The 20662-nt window shown below is 39.2% G+C and overlaps 1 protein-coding gene across 2 annotated transcripts in view; it reads left to right on the forward strand.

Annotated features, from left to right (window-relative positions):
- Nucleotides 1–2449: 2449 nt before the first annotated feature.
- Nucleotides 2450–20662, forward strand: part of ASZ1 (ankyrin repeat, SAM and basic leucine zipper domain containing 1) — a 36570-nt gene continuing 18357 nt past the window's right edge. Inside the window, exons 1-6 of one of the 2 annotated variants that reach the window (XM_085042644.1) lie at nucleotides 2450–2612; nucleotides 4189–4282; nucleotides 9452–9574; nucleotides 12523–12634; nucleotides 20114–20225; nucleotides 20467–20601. In XM_085042644.1, the coding sequence (XP_084898770.1) occupies nucleotides 2508–2612; nucleotides 4189–4282; nucleotides 9452–9574; nucleotides 12523–12634; nucleotides 20114–20225; nucleotides 20467–20601 (681 nt within the window). In that variant the 5' untranslated portion in view covers nucleotides 2450–2507. The remainder of the gene's footprint in view (nucleotides 2613–4188; nucleotides 4283–9451; nucleotides 9575–12522; nucleotides 12635–20113; nucleotides 20226–20466; nucleotides 20602–20662) is intronic. The other variant, XM_085042636.1, reaches the window with a different exon arrangement.

Raw genomic sequence — 20662 nt, forward strand, 5'->3', positions numbered from 1 at the left:
TATTCTGAGATGATTTCCCAGCTTGAACCATTGTATAATTGCCTCCTGCATGTAGAATGAGCACTGCACAGCTACAAGGAAAATATGTTGGGAAGAATTCCTATCAGAGTAAGTAAAAACATACTGATATTTAGCAAATATGAATGGCAGCCAGGACTTACCATACTGTCAACCAAAATAAGTCTGCTTAGCTGAAAAATGAAGACAGGCTTCAAGGTCACAAATAAGCTGGAGTAAGAAGAATGTGAAAAAGAAGTAGGAGAGTCTATATCAACAATAATGTCTGATTTACAGTTCCAAGCAAACGCAAAAGAAGAGATTGCTACCAGCTTCTGCATGATTGTCTTGTTCACATTTGAAACAGCTGTTGGGTACACCAGCTGCAAGGTTCTTCTATACTATGAGCCTTTGAAAGGGGTTGGGTTTTTTCCTTTAACACTAGGTACTATCAGGCCTGGTATTGAAGATGACGTTCCTAAAGAGGGAGGCCCTTCGAGAAAGCAGCAGCGCGCAGGTTGCATTCAAAGTGTCTGTTGTGATACTTTAATCTGGTTGGGATACAATGCAGAGAAAAGGAAAAAGCCCCCAACAAACCAACCAACAAAACATCTCCAACTTTGAGACCCGATCCTGTACAAATAAATCACAATTGTCAAATACTAAACAATTGGTAGTGTATTAAAGGTAATGAAACTATTGATAGCACCAGCACCAGTTAGAAATAATTCCCTTGGAATGTTGGATGCCCGTTGTAAAAAGTCACATTCAGTTGTCTTTACAGTTTAGCAGATGGGGATATCAGTTCTACTACCAAGCCCATCTTCTGTAACACAGCTAAGCCAAATGAATAACAATATGGAAGCTTGATCCTGGTTATGGAGACTATAATGTTGAGTACTGGCAGATTCAATATAGATACAAAGAAGCTACACAAAAATGGCATAAATTATACTTGTCCCCTGCAGACAGAAAGAGACTTAAGAAATATTCAGGCTAATAAAAAAAAAAACCCTGAAAACTGAGAATAAAAGTTACAATTTTATAAGAATTGACATGGCTACAAAAACTTTCAGTTATTGCACATAGTAAATGTTATATCTCCATTACCAAAATAATTGAAACAGAGATTTAGTGTATACAAGTAAATCCAAAATAAGCATATAAAGCTAAGCCTTTAGATAGAAGTTATGTGTTATGGTTGACTCTGTTTTAGCAACCTTTGCTCTAATGAGACTGTGTAAAAAGAAGGGGGTTTGCATTTCTATTAAGTTTCCAGAACTGGAAGTTTCTCTCATGGGAGTTCATTTAAAATGTTCACCAAGTTCTTACACTAGAGTTCCTCGTGGTTAATAACCTGACTTGCATTATACTTTAATGCAAACAGGCTGTCCTATTTAACAGACAAGCAAATAAAATCCAGAAAACGCAGCTATTAAAAATATCAAGCATGCACAATTGAAATATGCAGACCATGCAGGTTTCTTTCCTAATAAGTGTGATTTTTATAGTACTTAGTGTGTTATAAGCATAACTTTAGCTAACCTGCAAATCCCAACATGGTAAAAGTTGCCTTACACATTCCATTGCACCAAGAAACAGAACAAAAGTTAAATAAAAAATAAATAAGAAATCTTTCAGAGCCAATTTCTGACCAAGATTAGGGTATTTTTGTAAAAATTAACTTCCCAAAATTGCATTTTTACAATGCCGTGGGCACAAGGACTACAATTACCGTTTCGTACTCTTCTCAAGACCAAACTCCTCTTCTGTCAGTCTCAGTGTAGGACGAGGTCTGCGATGAGCTCAAAGAGCAGCGCTGCCCGTGGATCAAACACAGAACGTCGTTCCTCACTTGTTCTTCAAAGAGTTTCACGTGAATGGATATTATTATCTGCCACGAGAAAGAAATCTAACCAGAGTTCTGAAATTGCAGGTAACGCCCCATGTAGCCAGGCTGGGGGTCGAAAGGCAGGCTCGCTATGCCCTGCTGCTGCTCACCTTTCCCACACGAGTGTCCTCAGCGCAGCCTCGGGCTGGGTGACACAGTGATGTCACTGCCTGCCGCTAGGTGAGGTGGCGTGAAAGAGCATCTTAATGACGCCAGCAATTAAAGAGAGGGACTCGAATCTTTTCCCTGGGGTCCACCCGTGTACACCAGCCACAGATCTAAAGACACGACTTCACACATCGCTCTGCCGCATCACCCAACACCCGCAAAGCAGGCCAGCCACGAGTGCGCCGTGTCACAGCCCCACGTGTTTACAGCACCACCGTCACTGTTTTCTTTCCCTGGCGTCTGACGATTACCCAGCACGGAGCAGGTCTCCCCTTCCCCTGCCCAGCCCCAGCTGCCCGCCCAGGGCGCTCCCGCGCGCAGCCGGCCCGGCGCGGCCCTCCCGCCGCTCTGAGGGGCGGGCCCGGCGGGGCGGGGCGCGGCTGCGCGGGAAAGAGGCCCCCCGGCCTCGTGACCTGCCGGCGCTGAGGCGACGCGCGCGAGCAGGGCCGCCATGGCTGCGGTGCTCTCCGCGTCCCGCATTGTGGCGGGCGGCGACGAGGACAGCGACAGCGATGACGGCGACTGGGACATTGGCGTCGTACGGCAGGAGCCGCAGGTGGGGCCGAGCCTCCCTGCGCCCGGTGCCTGCCAGCCGTGGCTGGGCGCTCTCGGGTGGGGGGCGGCCTGGTCTCGGAACCGTGAGGGAGCGGGGCGCGGTGGGTGGCAGAGACGGTGGGGCTGGTGCTTCCTCTTAGGGTGTTTCCTACCAGAGTAACGCTGGTGTACCCTCAATCCGGTAAACGAAACCTGAACTGTAGGGGTTTGTCTTATTACATAAACCCTTAGTGTCTATTTAGGAGCACTTTCTCCTCTTAATTAGCAGACCCTAGTCCTAATCCAATTTCAGCATGAGAGTAAATTTGAAAGTGACTGAAGGCCTGTAAATCTGTTTTAAATCTCTGTGACAGTGTCTCTTGCTAACTGGAAAATTTCAGTAGTTTTATTGCATGTAACAGATATGAAGTATCCATTAGTGTGAGGTAGACTCTGTGAGGGATTTTAAGTGTGGTCTTTTCTCATGACCAGAATTAAAAATGGAAGTATAACTGAATTCGTGAAGTACTCAGGCTAAAGGTTATAGCCAGTGTTCTAGGGCCCTTGATCTTTAAATAGAGGTTCCTATCCAAAGATATATGTTATTTGAAAATTGTTATCTGAATAGAATAAAAACAGGGCTAAATTGTTCTATTGAGTGTTTCTCACCTTTGGTGGTCTATACACTTTTGTTGAAGTCTTTAAAAATGTTATTGGAAAGATGGGCTACAATGTGCCGTGAAAATTGTGTTTTTCTAAGTTACAATGTCAGGATCAAACCTTATGATGAAAGACAACTTCGTTTCATACCCACTTCTGTCTCTAAGGAAACTAGTGAATACTCAATCCCCTACTTACCCGTGTATGTAAATGCTTTGTACAATCGCGATCACTCGAGCAGCAATCCTCAGCTGCATCTGCAGCTTTAATAGAGGACAAAGTTATAATGCTTTTGAAAAGAACTGAATTGGGCAACTGTCGGTTGCATAAACTAGCCTTATGGTTAGTTCAGTCAGAACGTTTATGATGCAGCACTCCAAATGCCTCTGTCACCGCAGAATAGGATGAGAGAGGAGCCGTAACCCCTCACAGCAGTGGAGTTGTGATGTGTTAGGCCAGACAGTTAGTCATTGAGGTTCCTTCACTCAAGTTCAAACTTTCATATCTCATAATTGTGTTTTTTAACGTTGTACTTCACAATGTGTGAAAGGTACAAAAAAAGAAAAAAAGGTACAGAAATGCATTGCAATGTTTTTCTAGTGCCATAAGATGAAAAACAATCTGAATTGAAATCAAATTCTGGTAAGAAAAATTGAGAGCAGCATGGGAGGGTAGCAGGTCTGTTAAGAAAGAAGATATTTCCATTTTCAGAGAATGGAACCTCTCAGAAAAATTGATTTTAAAACTTAGGCTTTGTAGTAGACTCTGAACAGATCTACAGAGATGGAAGAACAGAAATTTTACATTGGTCTTTCCCTCCTTCTGTGCTATGTGCTTTCAGAGATCATTAGTGCTTTAATACTGAAACCGAGCTACATTGTTTTTGCATTGAAACAGTCTCTGGGTTTTGACTTAATTTTTCCTTGTTTATCTTGCAGTTGGATCAAATGTTGCAGGTGGACAAGAATGAGGCATTAAAGAAGGCTCTGTTTCGTGGTGATGTGTCATTAATTGAAGAACTCTTAAACTCGGGTGAGGAAAGTCAGTTACAAAGTTGAATGTTTTTATTGAACTCACCAAGAATACTGGATTTTTTAATTTAAAATAAGGCTTTATTTCCCTTATTGCAAACATGCACATGCTCCTACATGCACTCAACATGTTATTTTAAAATATTAAATTACTTTTTCAGTGACTCAGATTCAGTATTCCAGCACGTTTCTTTTAATTTGTGTTTCTTTTGTCAGTCAGGAGCCCTGAAAATTGAGAAAACGATAATGTTTGAACTATGAAATGTTTCTCTGTTTTCAGATGCATCTTTAACATGCAAATAGCAATTATGAACACTGAATTAGAGGTGGTTTAAACTGAGAGAAGGTGATTCAGTGGGTGGTCTTGTTTCAGTGTTGAAGGTTGTGCACCGTGGGTAATAAGGGGAGACTAGCCTTTTTTATTTTAATGCTCCCCCAGTTTGGAACTTCCTTTCCTTTTTTTTTCTCTCCACTTCACAGTACTGTTAAGTTTCTGGTATGTGGCCTATGTAATACTGCTGTCCTGGCAACATCAGCTGAACAAAGATTTTGTGATTCTGAAAGGTCTAACAGGCTTTATGTGGCATTTGTCACTAAAAAGTAGTCTGTTTTAACACTGAAAGCCTTTTTCCCTGTTCTATTACTCAGTTTTTGTCCTTAATGTGTTTGTTAATCAATGTTAGGAAGATTAGATCACTTATTGAAGCATCCAGGGCAATCAGAAACTGCATAGTTGAGTTGACCTGCCTAGTGATAATTGTCAGGAAGTTCTGCTTCAGCAAGCAAGGAGAATATAGTAACCAAGAGCTTGTTCTCAGAGGAAAATCTGTCTTAGGGAAGAAAGTAGTTTCTTAGTTAGCAATGGGGTTTTCTGAGTTTTGAAACAATGACATTATTTGCCCTTTTAGAAGCCAACTGTTTCTCACCACAATAAGGGGAATGTGTTGGGTTTTTTTTTCAAATTAAGCAAAACTATTGCATGGGCTGAAATACAAGAAGCACAGTACAAAAGTGAAATACATCTGTCTTGCTTTGAGAAAATACAGTCTCATTTATGAGTAGAGTTTTTAGTGATGTCTGTCCATCAGATTTCTTAATTGTTTTGCTGCAGCCATCCATTTTTAATTGTTGTATTGCAGTCAAACAGAAAGAGTTCATTTTCTGTGCTAATGCTTGCTACACAGTGGTCAGTTCTGTGCTGTTGCAAGATGGTAATAAGTTTTTGTAAGAGCATAAATTCAGGCCAAGGATTCATGTAGTCTAGTTTCCTGTCTCCTGAAATGAACAAGGCAGTATCATAAAAGAATATATCATTTCATGGAAATGGAATCAGCAGTAAATTCTGACCCATCCAGTGCTGTTCTGCAAAGCAGTGGAACACAGTGCCTATCAGGGAGGTCTTTCTGAAGAAGGGTGATCTTGTCCTTCAGAGGATCTGTGCTCTCAGATTAAATCTTTGCCTCCAGAATTACCTTTAGTGTATGCTTGGTAGAGTTTGTAGGAGCAGTCAGTACCAGCAGTCAGCCAAATTCAGGGTTTTTGTTGGAAGTGGATTTCCTAGCAACAACTGGGGCAATTCCTTTGGGTGGAGTGAGACCATATTGTCTTCTGGCTTGCTTAGATGTTTTAGGATTTTTGATGCTTAGGCAGTTTTAAAGGGCTCCTTTAGGAGATGGACAAGCACAATGTTTTTCCTTACCATTCCTATAAAATGGCAACTTAAGAAAAAGTTTCTGAAATACGTGTCACAAAAGGCAGTGCAAGCAAATAGCACATTCAAAGATCGCTTGCACATTTTGGTCTGCTTTTGGAGTAGAATACTTAACACCATGTAATTCATGTGTTCCATTTCCTAAAATGGAATTAAAAGTTATGTCCTTATGACAGTTTAGTGTGATTAAAGATATAACTGCAGTCAAATCCTCTTTTGTGTTTTCCTTCAACGGTTTGTTCCACTTGTATCTTTGAATGAGTGCTGGAGCTCATCTCATCTTTTGTGAGCCAGTTGAGGGAATTTTAAGTACTAGTAAACTACAGGAATGGGAGAGGCATAGTGTGTGAGAATAATTTCTCAGACAGTTTAGGACTCTGAGCCCTGAGTCAGGTGACCACTGTAGCTGGCCCAGCAGTGGGAGACATCAGCAGCTCTAACATGACTCTGCTTTAAGGTATTATGGGAACACAGCATTAAGTACTGACAGACTTAAAAGAAATCAATACTTCACTGGAAAAGGTCTTAGAGGATCAAGCATTTTAGAACTTCCCCTCAGGTAAATGGTGTCTGAATGTGAGTGGATTCCAATACTAAGCGCTGTTTTTAAACCGAATGAAAGTCAAGACCTCATATTTTTGGTGTCAAACATGGAATTACTTAGCAGAGTTACATTTTTCTTTATAAAAACAACCTTTCTACTATAGCTATTATGAGCCACAGTCAAGAAAGTATTTAGAAGGGAATGGGAGAAACAGTAGTAGTCACAAAAAGAATGTAGTTCTTCCTTTGCTATTTTTTTGCTTCACTATTATTCATATTCTTCACATAGATTCTGCTGTAGAGCTTGTCTGTATCCAGAATGTATTTCTCCCCATTGCTGCTTAAATGGGAAGACATTTATCTGTAACTCAGATTGTAAGGAAGAATGTTGCATCTGGCTTGTCTCCTAGCTGTAATTTGAGGCCATGTAACTGAAAAGCTCCTCTGCCCATACCTGCAGAGGAACACGGATAATGGCAGATGAGGTAGCCCAAATGGTGCCCTGGTTCAGCTCCTCCGAGGCCCATCATGGAAGCCAGTAGCCTATCACAGGCCCACCTCTACAGTCTCAGAGAAGCAGAGAAGCCCATGGGCAGGCAAATTAGACTCAGAGCAAGGGATTCCCAAGGCTGTAACATAAGGTCCTTGTGCCTGGGGGCCAAGCAACTGTAGAAACAGGAGAGGGTGAAAGCTGTGCCAGTCACAGGAGTGGGACCAGAGGTCAGAGGCTCATGTGTCTGTGTTGCCAACAGCTGGAGGATATAGATGACAGGATGATACTGGTCCTGCTATGTTCATAAGAGTGCTTTGTTTGTCTGTGTTGATCACTGTGGCCAGTAGGCTGTGCAATGCCTGCTGGGAATACATGCTCAGCATCGATATGGGTTGGACACGGGGTTGCAGAGCTGTAGCAGCCTCCCTTCTCCCTGGCTGTTGGATCTGGCCTGATTTTTCACTAAATTTTTTTTTCTGGCCTTCACTGTTTTATAGGATTTCTTAAGGGTCATTTTAAATGCTGAACTAACAGTGCTTATTTCAACACCTCATGTAATGAGAGTAATAACCTATTTGAGTAGTCACTAAGGTGAGACATTTCTAGTTCAGTCAGCTCCTAAAACCAAACAGCCAAGAAGCCACATGACTATTGCTGTTTCAGTTGTTCTTTCTTTGTTTTCCTCTGTGATTACTGCTTGTTTGCATTGTGACTTTCACGCCGAGTGGTACTTCAAGGCAGTCACTACCAAGATGGTAGGAGACTATGCAGGATAAACAGCATATTGCCAAATATACCATTCTACTTCTAGAACTTAGAAAAAGCACCAGCATCATAGCAGATACTGGCTGCTATAGATGTACATAGGATTGAGAAAAATGTCTTCTCAAGAGTTTTAATAAGTCTCTATATAACTGCCAAATAGATCATTTGTCACTATTGTTCTGATATGTATTAAAGTAAAAAACTCTGGACAGGAGCTGTAGTTACATGGACTGCTATTCTTCTTGCAAGGAAAAGAGACCTTTTAAGGCTGACAGTTTTCTGGTATTTTTTTCTCAATAGTGTTACTTCAGTGGGCTGTTGTATATCAGACTTGCTAAATTCTTGAAGTAACTACAGGAAAGTTCTGATACGACTGCTAAGGGACATTTGCTGTCTCCCCTTGTAGAATTTGTGTGGGCTTCAGTGAAAACTTTTGAACGCTGCAGACCAACCAGTGTGCTGTGGCATTAACTGCAGCTAGCATGTATGTGTTGCTAAGGAGATCTGATTGTAAATTCTGTGGCTTACAGATGCTAAAAGCTTCAACACATTAGAATGCTTTCACCGAATTGCTACCTCTTTATTGATTCTACAATTCCAGTGATCTTACAAAATTAAAGAATCAATCCAAGAGTAATGACCTGTTAGTCCCTCAGCTTTAATGACTTTCTGTTGCTACACTGAACACATCTTTGACATCGTAGTACCAAGACATGGAAAGTACACATATTGCATGAGAAAGTATGCACATCATATCAAACTATCCTAAATTTCTTAGGATAGTTTTGTGGGTTTTTTTTTTTCTTTTCCAGTTCGTTTTTTCCCTAAAGAAATATTTTTAATTATCCATAGTCACCATAGGACTAATATGGAACTACCTGATGGAAACTGTTCTATAGGTTATAAAATTTGTTGAAGGACTGAAGGAAAGATGATTCTTCTTACTGAAAAAATGCTTAGGGGCTTTTACTAGAACATTGTCAGATAAGTATCTCAGTCTTATACTTGGTTCTTGGTGCATTTTGGAGGGTTGGGCTGTCTGGCAAGCATCCTTCTATCTATTTTAGCCATTCTGGCTATTAAAAAGAGTAACAAACAATTCTGGTAATTGTGTTTGACCCTTGCATAGTCTCCTACTCTTTTTATTGAGATAATATTTTGTTGAACCAAATGTAAATCTGCTAGCTGTCTTGCAGGACAGAGAATAAAAGGAGCTGTGAAGCAGGAAACCCTAGATGTGATCTTAATCGCCTGACAAGCAATTTGCTTCCACAGCAGTCCTCTTGGCTTAGCAAACGTCAAAATTTTTTATTTTGATTGAAGAAAACTATTGCTTAGAGGTAGAGAAAATAGGTTCTGTGTGCTTATATGAAATTATTTTTGCAGCTAAATGTTTGAGGTTTTTTAATGTAGTCTTTCTGTGGTACTTAACTCCTTGGATTGAGAACTGGGCATCACTGGTGTCAGTTTTAAAAGTTGTTTTCTGGTGTTCTAAATAAAGTTGTATTAAAAAGAAAATGCTATTAGAGATTTCTCTCCCTAGGAGTAAATGCAAACAAGGTGTAGCCTTTGTAATGATACATATTGAGAGTAAGGTTTGCAAAAAGCATGTTTGTTGTGATGCAGTTTTATGATTTTAATTTCTAAAATTTTGACAGGTATCAGCATAGAAACTAACTTTCAGTTTGGATGGACTCCACTGATGTGTGCAGCCAGTGTGGCTAACTTTGCAGTAGTACGTCTTCTTCTGGACAGAGGTGCTAATGCATGTTTTGAAATAGGTAAGAGGGGAATGAAAAATACTGGCTCGTAATGCTCAGTACCAGGCATTGTCCCTATCCTTATTCTCTTGTTTACATACATGGGGAGAAAAATCAAAAGTTCACAGTGGAACTCTACCTTTCACAGTTTTGAAGTAAAAGTAGTAGTTTTAAAGTAAAAATTGTGTTCTTGGAATTGATCTGGAATTGGTTGATGTGTTTTTTGTTCTTTGTTTCTCAACTCCATTTTCCCCCACACTTCCCAAACCTCGAGTACTTTAAAAAAAAGTGTTTGGAATTACTTGCTCAAAATTCTAGTATAAAGTTGTACAGGGTTGATCCTGTTACGCAGTATGTACATAGAGACCAGGTAACGTCTCAAACAACATGAATGGCTTTCCAGTTTGTGGGAAGCTAATGTGGACTTCTCTAAAACTAGAGTGCAATTTTTCTGTTTTCTACTTAGAAAACTGTTCTTCAGTGTATTGCTAGATCACCTTTCTTCTGCAAGAGTTCAGTGTAGTTTCTAAGTACTATTAGTTGCTCTGTCAATTTTTATGGCTTTATAATAACTCTTTTTCTACTTAAATTGTGGTTGTTCCCCATCTCTTCCATTGTGTTGGAATATTTATCCCACAATACTGCCAAGTACGTAAAAGCGGTGATCGTATTTTCCAGTAACTTGCCAATATTTGCAGTAGTAGTAGACTGAAATGCAGATGGTACAAATCTGGCTCTGAAAATTTTCTCTAACCTCTTAGCAGTTGTTCAGAGAATGAGATTAAATTGCCTACACCAAAAGCAACTGTGCTGCCTTCTAGTTGCTGCCCTTGTCGCCAGTTTCAGAGAACTTCCTTGTGTCTGTCTACAGCTTATACCTCTTCCTTGTTTATGGCTGTAGAAAGCTATAAATGGGGCAGAAACTGCTATAGGTAATAGTTTAGGCTGACGAGGTAACCAAATGCATGGCATTTTTTCATTTGTGTGACCAACTGTCTTTGCCCAAAGTGGCAGCTCGCTAGGATCAGATGTCTTGGCTTGTTTCCCTCTTAGTCTGTGTAGGAAAACTATAAACTAGGGCATATGGGTAGCAGAGTACAGTCCAGCCAGGAGCAGTCTTGTAAGTCATTCATTTGGGTCAGGCCATGTGTGTTCAGTAAAGCTATGCTATCCTAAAAGGGCATTAAATCTCACCAGTCCTCTTGCTATTTTTTACATCAGCAGGCAATCATACAAGTGATCCTATAGTAATTAGCATTTAATGCTTATAATCCTAGTAAACAGGTATACTGTTAATCACCTCCAGTCACTCTTCAGTCATTCTTTATAAGTAGTTACTTAGTTTTACCCTTCTTGGTAGTTGACAAGAGCTAATACATCATTCACTATGTGCCGGGCTCAAAATGTTGCATCTTTGAGGAACAGTTTCACCATATCTACTGGGTGTTTTGTCTAGTCTGAACATACACTTACCTTTTTTTGCACTCCTTAAGCAGTTTTTCTCTGCGAAAGAGAAATCTAAGAATTCTAAGGTATTTCTTTCCTTTTTTTTCTCTCTTGCTCACATATATGAGCTATAGATAGGCTAATGGAAATTAATTTCCCACTCTTATCATTACCTGAGATAATGATTACAAATGTAACTGCAGGTTCCTCCTAAATACCATTCCCAGTGCTATATTTAAAGTTTTGCCATCTTTCCATTCATGTTCTTATTGATAATCAGGTTAAGCATTTAGAGTAAAAATTTGTCTTGTACCAATGTATCAAGTTATTTCTAAATGAGGCAGTTGAAAATTAAAAGATGATGTATTAAAAAACCAAATTAATGTACATGTGGAACTAATTTGTAAAGGTGGGGGACAAGAAGTGGTGAGAGAGCACTGGGGGCAAAGTACATAACAAACTTTTCATATTTAAATATAATGAAATCTGACCTCATTGAAGAATAAAGATGTTAATTATACTCAGTCTTAAAACTTCTACAACAAAATTAGGAAATATGTTGTAATGCTTGATAGGATCTGAAGTAGGTACAGCTAGTATTATACTTCTTAAATGGATGAAGGCATGTTTGAACTTGTGAACAAGTTTGTGCAATAAGCAAAATGGGCTTATTCAAATGGCAGTCTTCTAAATGACACTGGGGCCGACTTACTTGCTAAGGTCTTTGAGGTATTATGTTTCCCACATGGAAGCCATGGTAATCATGGGAAAGGAGGTCTCCTGTGTTCTGTGGGCAAACAGCAGTAGTACAGTTTTGATTTGTGAGCCAAGGTGGCATGTAACACCCAGCTGGTTTCAGAGCTGGAGTAGTAAATATGCTGGTATTCTTATGGACTGTGTGGATAGGTGTTCTTTAAATCCACATCTAAGCAGATACTTCTAATATTCCTTCTGCCACTATTGGACCATAGTAAGTTAATAAATTTAATTCTTCCTCCTTAAGACCTATCATAAGCCCTTTTTGGTGAAGTGTCCTTTGTATGGGCCTCTATTCTCCCCAAAATTGGTGTTGCTACGTGCTTATACATTTCATGTACCCTTTTTTATCCATTGCAGTTAACTTCCTGTCATCTGTCTGTTATTTTCTGTTGCAGGAGGGGAGGAACAGGGAGTGAATCTACTGGTATGAAATGCATTTTGAGAAATAAGCATCTGTAGTTAAGCTCCTACTGTAGTTTTGGGGTACTTGCAAAGTATTCTAAACTTCAGAGGGAACAGATGCTTTACTACTGTGATTCACTCTCATCTTTCTGGGTATCTCCTCAGGTGCCTTTTGTCTTGTCTGATCATTCTAGTGACTTTCATAGACAGGAAAACAAGATTGCTAGCCTTTTCCAAATATCCTAGAGTATTAAAACCTGGTTAACAGCTCTAGCAAATATAAAGACTTTTAATGGAACTTCTTGATTAGCATGGTATTTACATATACATATGTAATTCTCTAACTGCAAATTTCCACACAGATAAATACACTGTGTTGATGGCGGCATGTGCTGCACAAGCTTCAGAGGAGAACATCTTGAACACTGTTGAACTGCTTCTATCAAGGAATGCTGACCCTAACCTTACTTGCAGGTACCAAAACCCCTGTGTCTGGGGATACAGTACAAAATTGAATATTATTATACAGAGATGTCTTTATACACATTTCTGTTGTTTAAGATGAAGTGTACTTACTTGTAATTTCACTGCTGCTTCTATTAGAAAAGATTAGTGTCCAGAAATTTATATCTGCTTAGTACACTTGTTAATCTAAGTAAGACTATGATCAGCTTTGTCAAATTGTGAGTATGTTCTTCAGCTGAGCAAGATATAAATTAATCTTAAGTATTCGCTTAACTGAGGTATAAGGGCAAGAAATATGTCCTCTGCCTTTCCTAAATTATATTGCCTCTTCTGCATAGGGATAGAAGTTAAATCAGTTAATTCTTTAAATTCATGCTTTACTTTTGAGCTTTTTGTGGGTATCCAGCTATATTCTTTTCATAGACTGCTTCCTGTGGAAAATAAAATTCTGTAAATGAAATATATATATATCCCACTGCAATCTTTAAGAGCTTTAAGCTCCTTTTAGAATCAAGTAATAACATCCTTCTTCAATCTCAACTTTGTGTCTTAGCAGTTTGAAGCAGTGCATTGTGAGATGCCTGTAGGTGCGCAGTCTGATGAAATGTTTCATTTTACATCAAAAAGGAATGAATTCTGGACTGACCCCAGTCAGTCCTTGCCTCTGATTAAAAAAGTATTGTTTAGGTCAACTGGTTTTTCAGCTAACTGATTTTTTTTTTTTTTTTTTTTTATACCACACCTCTTTCAGCACATTACCGGGGGTATATAAACTGAGTAGCTCTCTAAAAAGAATAGAATTAAAGGCCTTTGGTTTTCCGTAGTAGAATTCAATTACTCAAGGCCCTGAACCTCTCTATGAGCATAGTGCTGATAGACAAGGAGGAAACACAGTTCTGCTGAAGTGCAACTGTTATCTGGTACGAAATTTAAATGCCATTCCTTTCTTCTTACCAGAGAGACTAGAAACTCTTCATGAGAGAAGAGAAGAGAAAGCTACACAGTCTGAAATAATTACATATTGTTGTCGTCAGATAGTTGGGTGTTAGAATAAACATCCTGCTTTAAAGAATAAGGGAAGTCTTTGTGTTATTAACTTTGTATTTGGTGTTGAAAATGTAAGCAAGGGTGCAAAGCTGCAGGTTTGCATTTGGACAGGCCTTTGGCTAAACTTTGGAGGGGAAATGGGTGAATGCTGACACAAGAGGTAGGAATTTTAATTTTTAAATTTTTATAGATAAACTTAGAGTATGTTTTGCATGATCGATCTTTATGTACAAATATATATTTTCTATCTTTTTATGTCCCAAGACTTTGTGTTAACATGAGTTATTCATGCATCTGTCAGATACGGTTGTGGCTTTTTCACTTTTGTAGCAGTAGTCTTTCTCAAACGACAAGATAAATTAAGTGACAATCAGAGATGTCATGTTTGTGCCAAATAAAAGCAGAGGCTTTAAAAATCCAGACCTTGTCATCTCAAATCTTCGAGCTGCCTTTATGCCTTTCCAGTATCTGACATCTGTGCATGCCAGTCCATCATTGGGTCTGTGTGCTCAGGCAGCAGCTGTTTCTCATGGATTTCCTGCTCTGTGTTCAGAAATGAGAATGAAACACAATAAACTGGCTTATGTGATAAGGGATCAAACAGCCCCTCTTTGTGGCACTGCAGTCCCATTTCACCTGTTTCAGTAGAGTGAGCAGGATGTTCTGTGGGAGTGATCAGAACTGTCAGGGAGTTGTTATATTATTAAAGTACTTCCTGCGTGATCGGCTTACCACAGGTGTTAAGAACTATGGTTCTCATTATTTGGCTTTCTCAGCATGAAAGAACCAGAATGATTCTAGAAGTTTCTCTTTTGTCCACCAAGCTCTGGAATGTGTGTGAATGCAAAGCAGAATACTTAACTTTGATGTAAGGCAGAGTTTAATGTTTATCCTTTTTCTGTTGTACTGTCAGGGCAACCAGTAGGCTCTTTCCTTTCATGTCATTTGGAGGTGATACACAGAAACTTGGGGGCGTGTGTGGGGTGGGTCTAATTTATTAAGTATGTGTGGAGTAGGGAAGGACTAGTGGGAAAGAAACTGATTTTTGAAATTAAAAGAAAGTAGGTGAGTTTAGGAATGGGTAGGTAGGTGGTTTCTTTGCAAGGGGATACAGTACTGAGGAGAAAGTATTCTGTAGTGTAACGTACAATATTTTTGCTAAATCAGAATTGGAAACTGCATACTGGTGGCTGTAAAAACAGTTTTGTTGATGAGAATGTACGGTATCAAAGCGTAAGTGCAACCTAAAGGGTTTTGAAAGTCAAACAAGAAATAGAGTAATGGCTAGGTGAAACAAGAAGGCATTGTAAGGCCTGCTCTGAGTAGCCATTGTAGAGCTACTATAGCCTGAATGTTTCATTTAAGTGAATCCTACCTTGAGAAATTTGTTTTGCTTATCTCATGTCATTCACCTTCCTCTTGTTTCAAAATGTAAATTATATACTTTATCCCTTTGTAAGGCCTGGGAAACTTTAGGTAATGTTTTTTAAAAGCCTTTTTTAACCTGCAGTGCTTTCTTAAAGTTATACTAAAGTATGTTCTTCCAATATTGTTATATAGGGTTTCCCACTTTATCATTAAATCCCCCTAAGCCAGAAAATGGGCAAATAGATTATCTTCTGTTGCTGTGAACACAGTTACCACTTAGTTTCTCACACTGTTGCTGCTAAGTTCCAGGCTTAATGTGCAGCAGTGAAGTGGTGAAACTGGCTCCAAAAGCTTCTGAAGATGCTTCCTGTTTATCTGAAGCACTGATCAGTTTGCAGATCAACAGACTAAAATAGTGTCTTTCAACATCATTTCCCTGCTTTGGGATCTCAGTGAGAAAAGAGTGAGGCTAAACTCAGGGTTAAATTGTTTTCTACCTGCTGTACTTATTCTAGTATTACTGATACACTGGACTACTTAATAAACATATTACCAGTTATGAGACTTTACTTACAACTTGTCAAGATCACCAACTTGAAATACTGAATTTTCTTTAAGTGTCTTTCCACTGGAAAGAAACCTGTGTGTAAATAGGAGACATCTCCTCTCCTTCCTCTTTTGAAATATTCCACGAGGCTTCAGGGTAGTAGGGCTTGTAGTAGCTTGTTCTCTTGTGATTTAAGTTTTGCCCCATTTTTTCCACAAGGTGAAGTGAGTCTGTAAGAATTTCTGGTTGTTTCTTTGTGTCCATGTCACATACAAAGTTTTGGATGGCCCTAAAAGCTGAAAAAGCATCTATTTTTTTTCTTTTTCTCCTGTCTAAATATAAAAGCAGGGAGACTTAGAGCACGAAGCTGTGTCTGAGGATGTTTATGTTGGATATTAGGAAAAGTTTCTTCTGCCAGAGGGTAGTCAGACACTGGAACAGGCTCCCAGGGAAGTGGTCATAGCACCTAATCTGACAGCTCAAGGAGCATTTGGACAATGCTCTCAACCATGTGGCGTGATTCTTGGGGTTGTCATGTCCAGGGCCAGGAGTTGGACTCATTAATCCTTGTGAATCACTTCCAACTCAGAATTTTCTGTAATTCTAAAGGTATAAACAAAAACCTCTCTTCATTTGCATGAGATCTTGATTTTTATATTGGTGCTGCAAAGCTGGAAGCAAACATAGTTGCTTACATGCCTTTTTATGATTTTATTTATTTATTCGCTATGACTTTGTTACCATATTCAATATGGACAAATGTCGTGTGGCAAATTGTACCATACAAAAGGACTTAATGGGTGTTTGGACAAGAACATCATCTGCAAGCCAGACTGCTGAAACATGGCAGTTCCTCAAAATGAAGAAAGGATTCTTCAGATCTTCTGTCTGGATGATTATCACTACACTCTCAATGACCGTTTTTAGATTGCCCTAACTAAGATGTACCAATACATTTAGTTTCTTTTCAGCTTAAGCAAGAAACAGTGGATTTGCCATGTTAAAGCTTGCTCTTATGGTTGTGGGGGTTCTTTGCAGGATTGGGAAACCAAGGTTTGTTTTCCCTAATGCTCTCGTCTCCCTCCTGTGGCCATACGTGTAAATGGACTCTGCTTTCATGGGGTAGCTCAGGGCACACCCTCGCAATTAGAAGTGTCAATTTGTGCAGCAATGTGTATGTTTCTATCCTGAAACAGCTTGTGGCCTTTAAAATTAGAGCTCTAACATTAAAATTGAATGCTTGCAGTGCTAATTGTACAATCGTGTTAATGGACCTTTTAAATGTTGTGTTAATATTGAGTTTTACTTGCAAATGGAGAAGTTTTTTTCAGTGGATTGAATGTCATTGACTTGTTGGCTTGATTTCAGGTATCATGCCTGCAGTACTGTACAGCTGTAACTACATCATATTCTTTGGAGAAAAAACTATTCTGTAGCCTCAGGGCTTTTGTTCAGTAATTTTCGTTTGAAAAAGCAGAAGGTAATTGTGAAGTAGTATCAAAGTTTCAAAAAAAAAAAAAGGTTGAGAGCAGGAGAAAATGAAGATTAAATCACACATGATTGGACTGGTTTTGCAGTCAGATGTAAATACTTCAAAGGTGATGGCTTGGGAAGTTCATCAAAGGCTACCTACCACTGAAAAGAAGTGTGGGAGTGAGTGTCCATGTTGGGCAAACAAGTTTGACTTTTGTTGCTACAAATTATTAGGTTATAGTCAAGTTCTGCTCATTCTTTAAAATATAGATATTCGTATATGTCTCTGTATAGTTATCTCTATAGAGACATAATAACTGATATCTATGTATCTTGCTCTTTAAGTTGAAGAGGGCAATTATAGTCTTTCTCTATTTTTATTGTATTCTTCATAGGTTCAGGGGGTAATTCAGGCCAGAGAGGACTTCAGGAGGTTTCTAGTCCAACTTCTTTAAAGCTACCTCTGCCGTAAAATAGGGCTAGGTTGCCATCTGGTCTTGAAACTCACTAAAGATGGAGACTAAAAAACTTCTCTGAGCGACCAGTTCCCTGATTGACTGTGCCCTGTGGTGAAATGTCTCCTCACATTCAGTCAGAACTTCTCCTTTTGTAGTGTTGATAAACTAAATTAGTTCCAGACTGATGCAAGTCTTTTTGCTTCATTTACTCTGTTAACTGTATGTCTTGAAGATCTGGTTACCTTTCATTTTGCTTATCTCTCTGTGATTGACTTTTTTCCCTAGCATAAGGTTGTTTCAAATTTGTAACATGACTGGATTTCATTCAGTACACTTAACTGTGTTTGCGTAAGACAAAACATTATCCTTGTATGACTGGTCAAATCAAAGAAAGATGTGCAAAACCTTAGTTCCAGGAATATTCTCTGAATATTGGCAGAAATTTTAACACAGTTGTTTTAAGACAAAGACATTTTGGGATCCCTCTAGTGGTTGATGAACTTAGTATTGAGAAACCCAATAGTGGGAAGAGCAGTCCTCCCCTCAGGTATATCCTAGCAAAATAGAATAATCCTTAGAAATTTTTCACATAGAGCTATATGTTACAAGCAATACGTAGTATTTTTCATTAAAAAGTATTGCTTTTAAAAATACAATAAATTTCAATTGAACAACAGTAGTAAAATATTTTAGCTTAGATCTGATTACTTAGTAGCAACCAGAAACTCTGCAATCTTTCTCCTTCAATATTGCCTTTTTTTCCCCTTAATTCTGCAATCTTATTCCACCAAAGAATGTGTCAGGCATCTGGAAAGGTACTTTGCAAGCAGAAGCTTTTGAGCGTTATTTCACAACGGCTTAATCTTGTAAGGACCTCTAGAAGCATCAGATCATGTCTTGGTTTGAGACAATTCAACAATCCCTTTCCACTAATAAGAAATGAATACAAATGGATGAAAGTGGAAAAAAATAGTTTATTAACAAACAGAATGCCGAAAGGCAAGGGAAGAAAAGGTAAATAACTGCTAGATATCAAACTGCTAGACCTCACACCCCACTGGAACAAAGAGAGACCCAAAATGCTGGAAACTTCCCATTCCTGAAATGGGCCCAGCAGGAAGACTGCAGTCTTTGTAGGACAGAGTGACAAGATGGCTTCAGATCCCTTTTGGGAAGGCAGGAGCCTCACAGAGCTGTCCAGCAGCAGACGAAGAGTTTTCCCATGGCAAGGCACAGCAGGCAAAGCAGCTGGGCTGGAGCCACTCAGTGCATCCTGTCCCCAACTCAGTGCAGTCAGCAGCAGCTTGGGCTGGAGCAGGGAGGCTCTGCTCCACTTCTGCCAGCACAATGTACCCCCAGCTTTTTGGACAAGCAGCTGCAGAAGTTGCTCTCAAGGTAGCTCAAAGATCACTACTGCAGCTTCTCCCAGCCAAGGAGAAGAGAAAAAAAAAAAATAAGGCAGGAAGAAAAACCATTGCCTGAGCAAAGATCAAGCAGCCAGTGATGCAAATACCACGCCATGAAGAGCTCTGAGAAACCTGGGCAGGGAGCTTTTAAAAATGCCTGCCCAAAAGCAACCTGCTCACACATACAAGGTGCCCTGCTGCATGGTCTTAAAAAAACACTGACAGTTTTGGGGCACAGATTATTATGAGATACAATATCATTGTGAATCATCCTAAAACAGATCATGACTATATATAGTCTTATGATATAAAAATATATCATAAAAAACCAGGATATAAAAAAACAGAGTAATGGGAGGGGTGATGTCTGAAGTACTCCTTCAGCAGCTGGAAGAAACAGTAACCTATGAAGGAGAGAAGGTATCAACGGATACACTTCTTAGAATCGTAGAATCAGCAAGATTGGAAGAGACCTTCAAGATCATCTAGTCTAACCATCAACCTAGCACCACCATAACCATCAATAAACTGTATCCCAAAGTGCTACATCCAGACCCCTCTTGAGCATTTCCAGAGACAGTAACTCTACCACCTCCCTGGGCAACTCTTCAATGCCTAACAACTCGTTCAGTGGGAAAAAAAAGAAATTCTAATATCTAATCTGAACCTTTACTGGTGCGGCTTCTGGGAACAGAAGGCAAAAACGGGATAAAGAGCAAAAATACTATGATTGTGTTTAGTTTTAGTACTTGAAAAGTTAAGATCATCAATATTATCTGTATGTATAATTTGTAGAAGGCTTCTCTTGGGTATACTCAGTGTGGGGGTGCTGCTGACGGTTGGTAATAAGTGTGCAGCCTCTGCTATCGCTTCACACCTCTGCACATCAGTAAGAGCTGTGTGACCTGTGATTCTTTTGCTTACACTGGTTTTACCAGAGAGAGTTTTGCATTTATTAACATAGTTGTTGTTTTTAATGTTCTTAAGTATTCAGTTGTGATTTACATCTTGCCCTCCATGAAACTGCATGTTTTTTCCAAATTTAGGATTGAAATTAATATGTATGTAGAACTCATCACTTAGACTGTGTCTTTTAAAAATATTTTTTAAATAAGAAGTGTGCCACCTTCCTTTTTTTATTCTTTTTGGATTTTGACATACTTTTTTCACCTGGCACCTTTTCTTTCAGGAAGCAAATGACTGCACTGATGTATGCAGCTAGAAAAGGCTATTCTCGGGTTGTTGCTTTTCTTGTCGCTCATGGGTCACACATAAATGCCCAAGATGAAAATGGATATACAGTAAGTGATTTCTGTTGTATGTTGTATTTAATGATAAAAATTTTTAACAGTGAGTACCTACTAGCTTGTTTCAAAGTGCAGCTTTTTGAGAAATATTCTTCAGAATTTTCTGCTTTAACACCATTTTGAGATCCTTTTGCATTAATTATCTTTGTCTCCAGATTGGGCCGTGCTTCATTGATTGAAACTGATGGGTTTTGATCCATATGTAAACTTGGTAAAACAACGTTGTTCTTTGCAGGCATTAATATGGGCAGCACAGCATGGACATAGAAGTGTAATTTTGAAGTTGCTCGAGCTGGGAGCTGACAAAAATCTACAGACAAAGGATGAAAAAACAGCAGCAGAGCTTGCAAAAATCAATAAACATTCAGAGGTATTTAATTTCTCATAGAAATCAAAATTCTTTGTTTTGCCTCAAAAATCTGTTCATTAAT

Source organism: Lichenostomus cassidix, chromosome 1Aa, assembly GCF_008360975.1.
Source record: "Lichenostomus cassidix isolate B80296 chromosome 1Aa, HeHo_3.0, whole genome shotgun sequence".
In the NCBI taxonomy this organism is placed as follows: Eukaryota; Metazoa; Chordata; class Aves; order Passeriformes; family Meliphagidae; genus Lichenostomus; species Lichenostomus cassidix.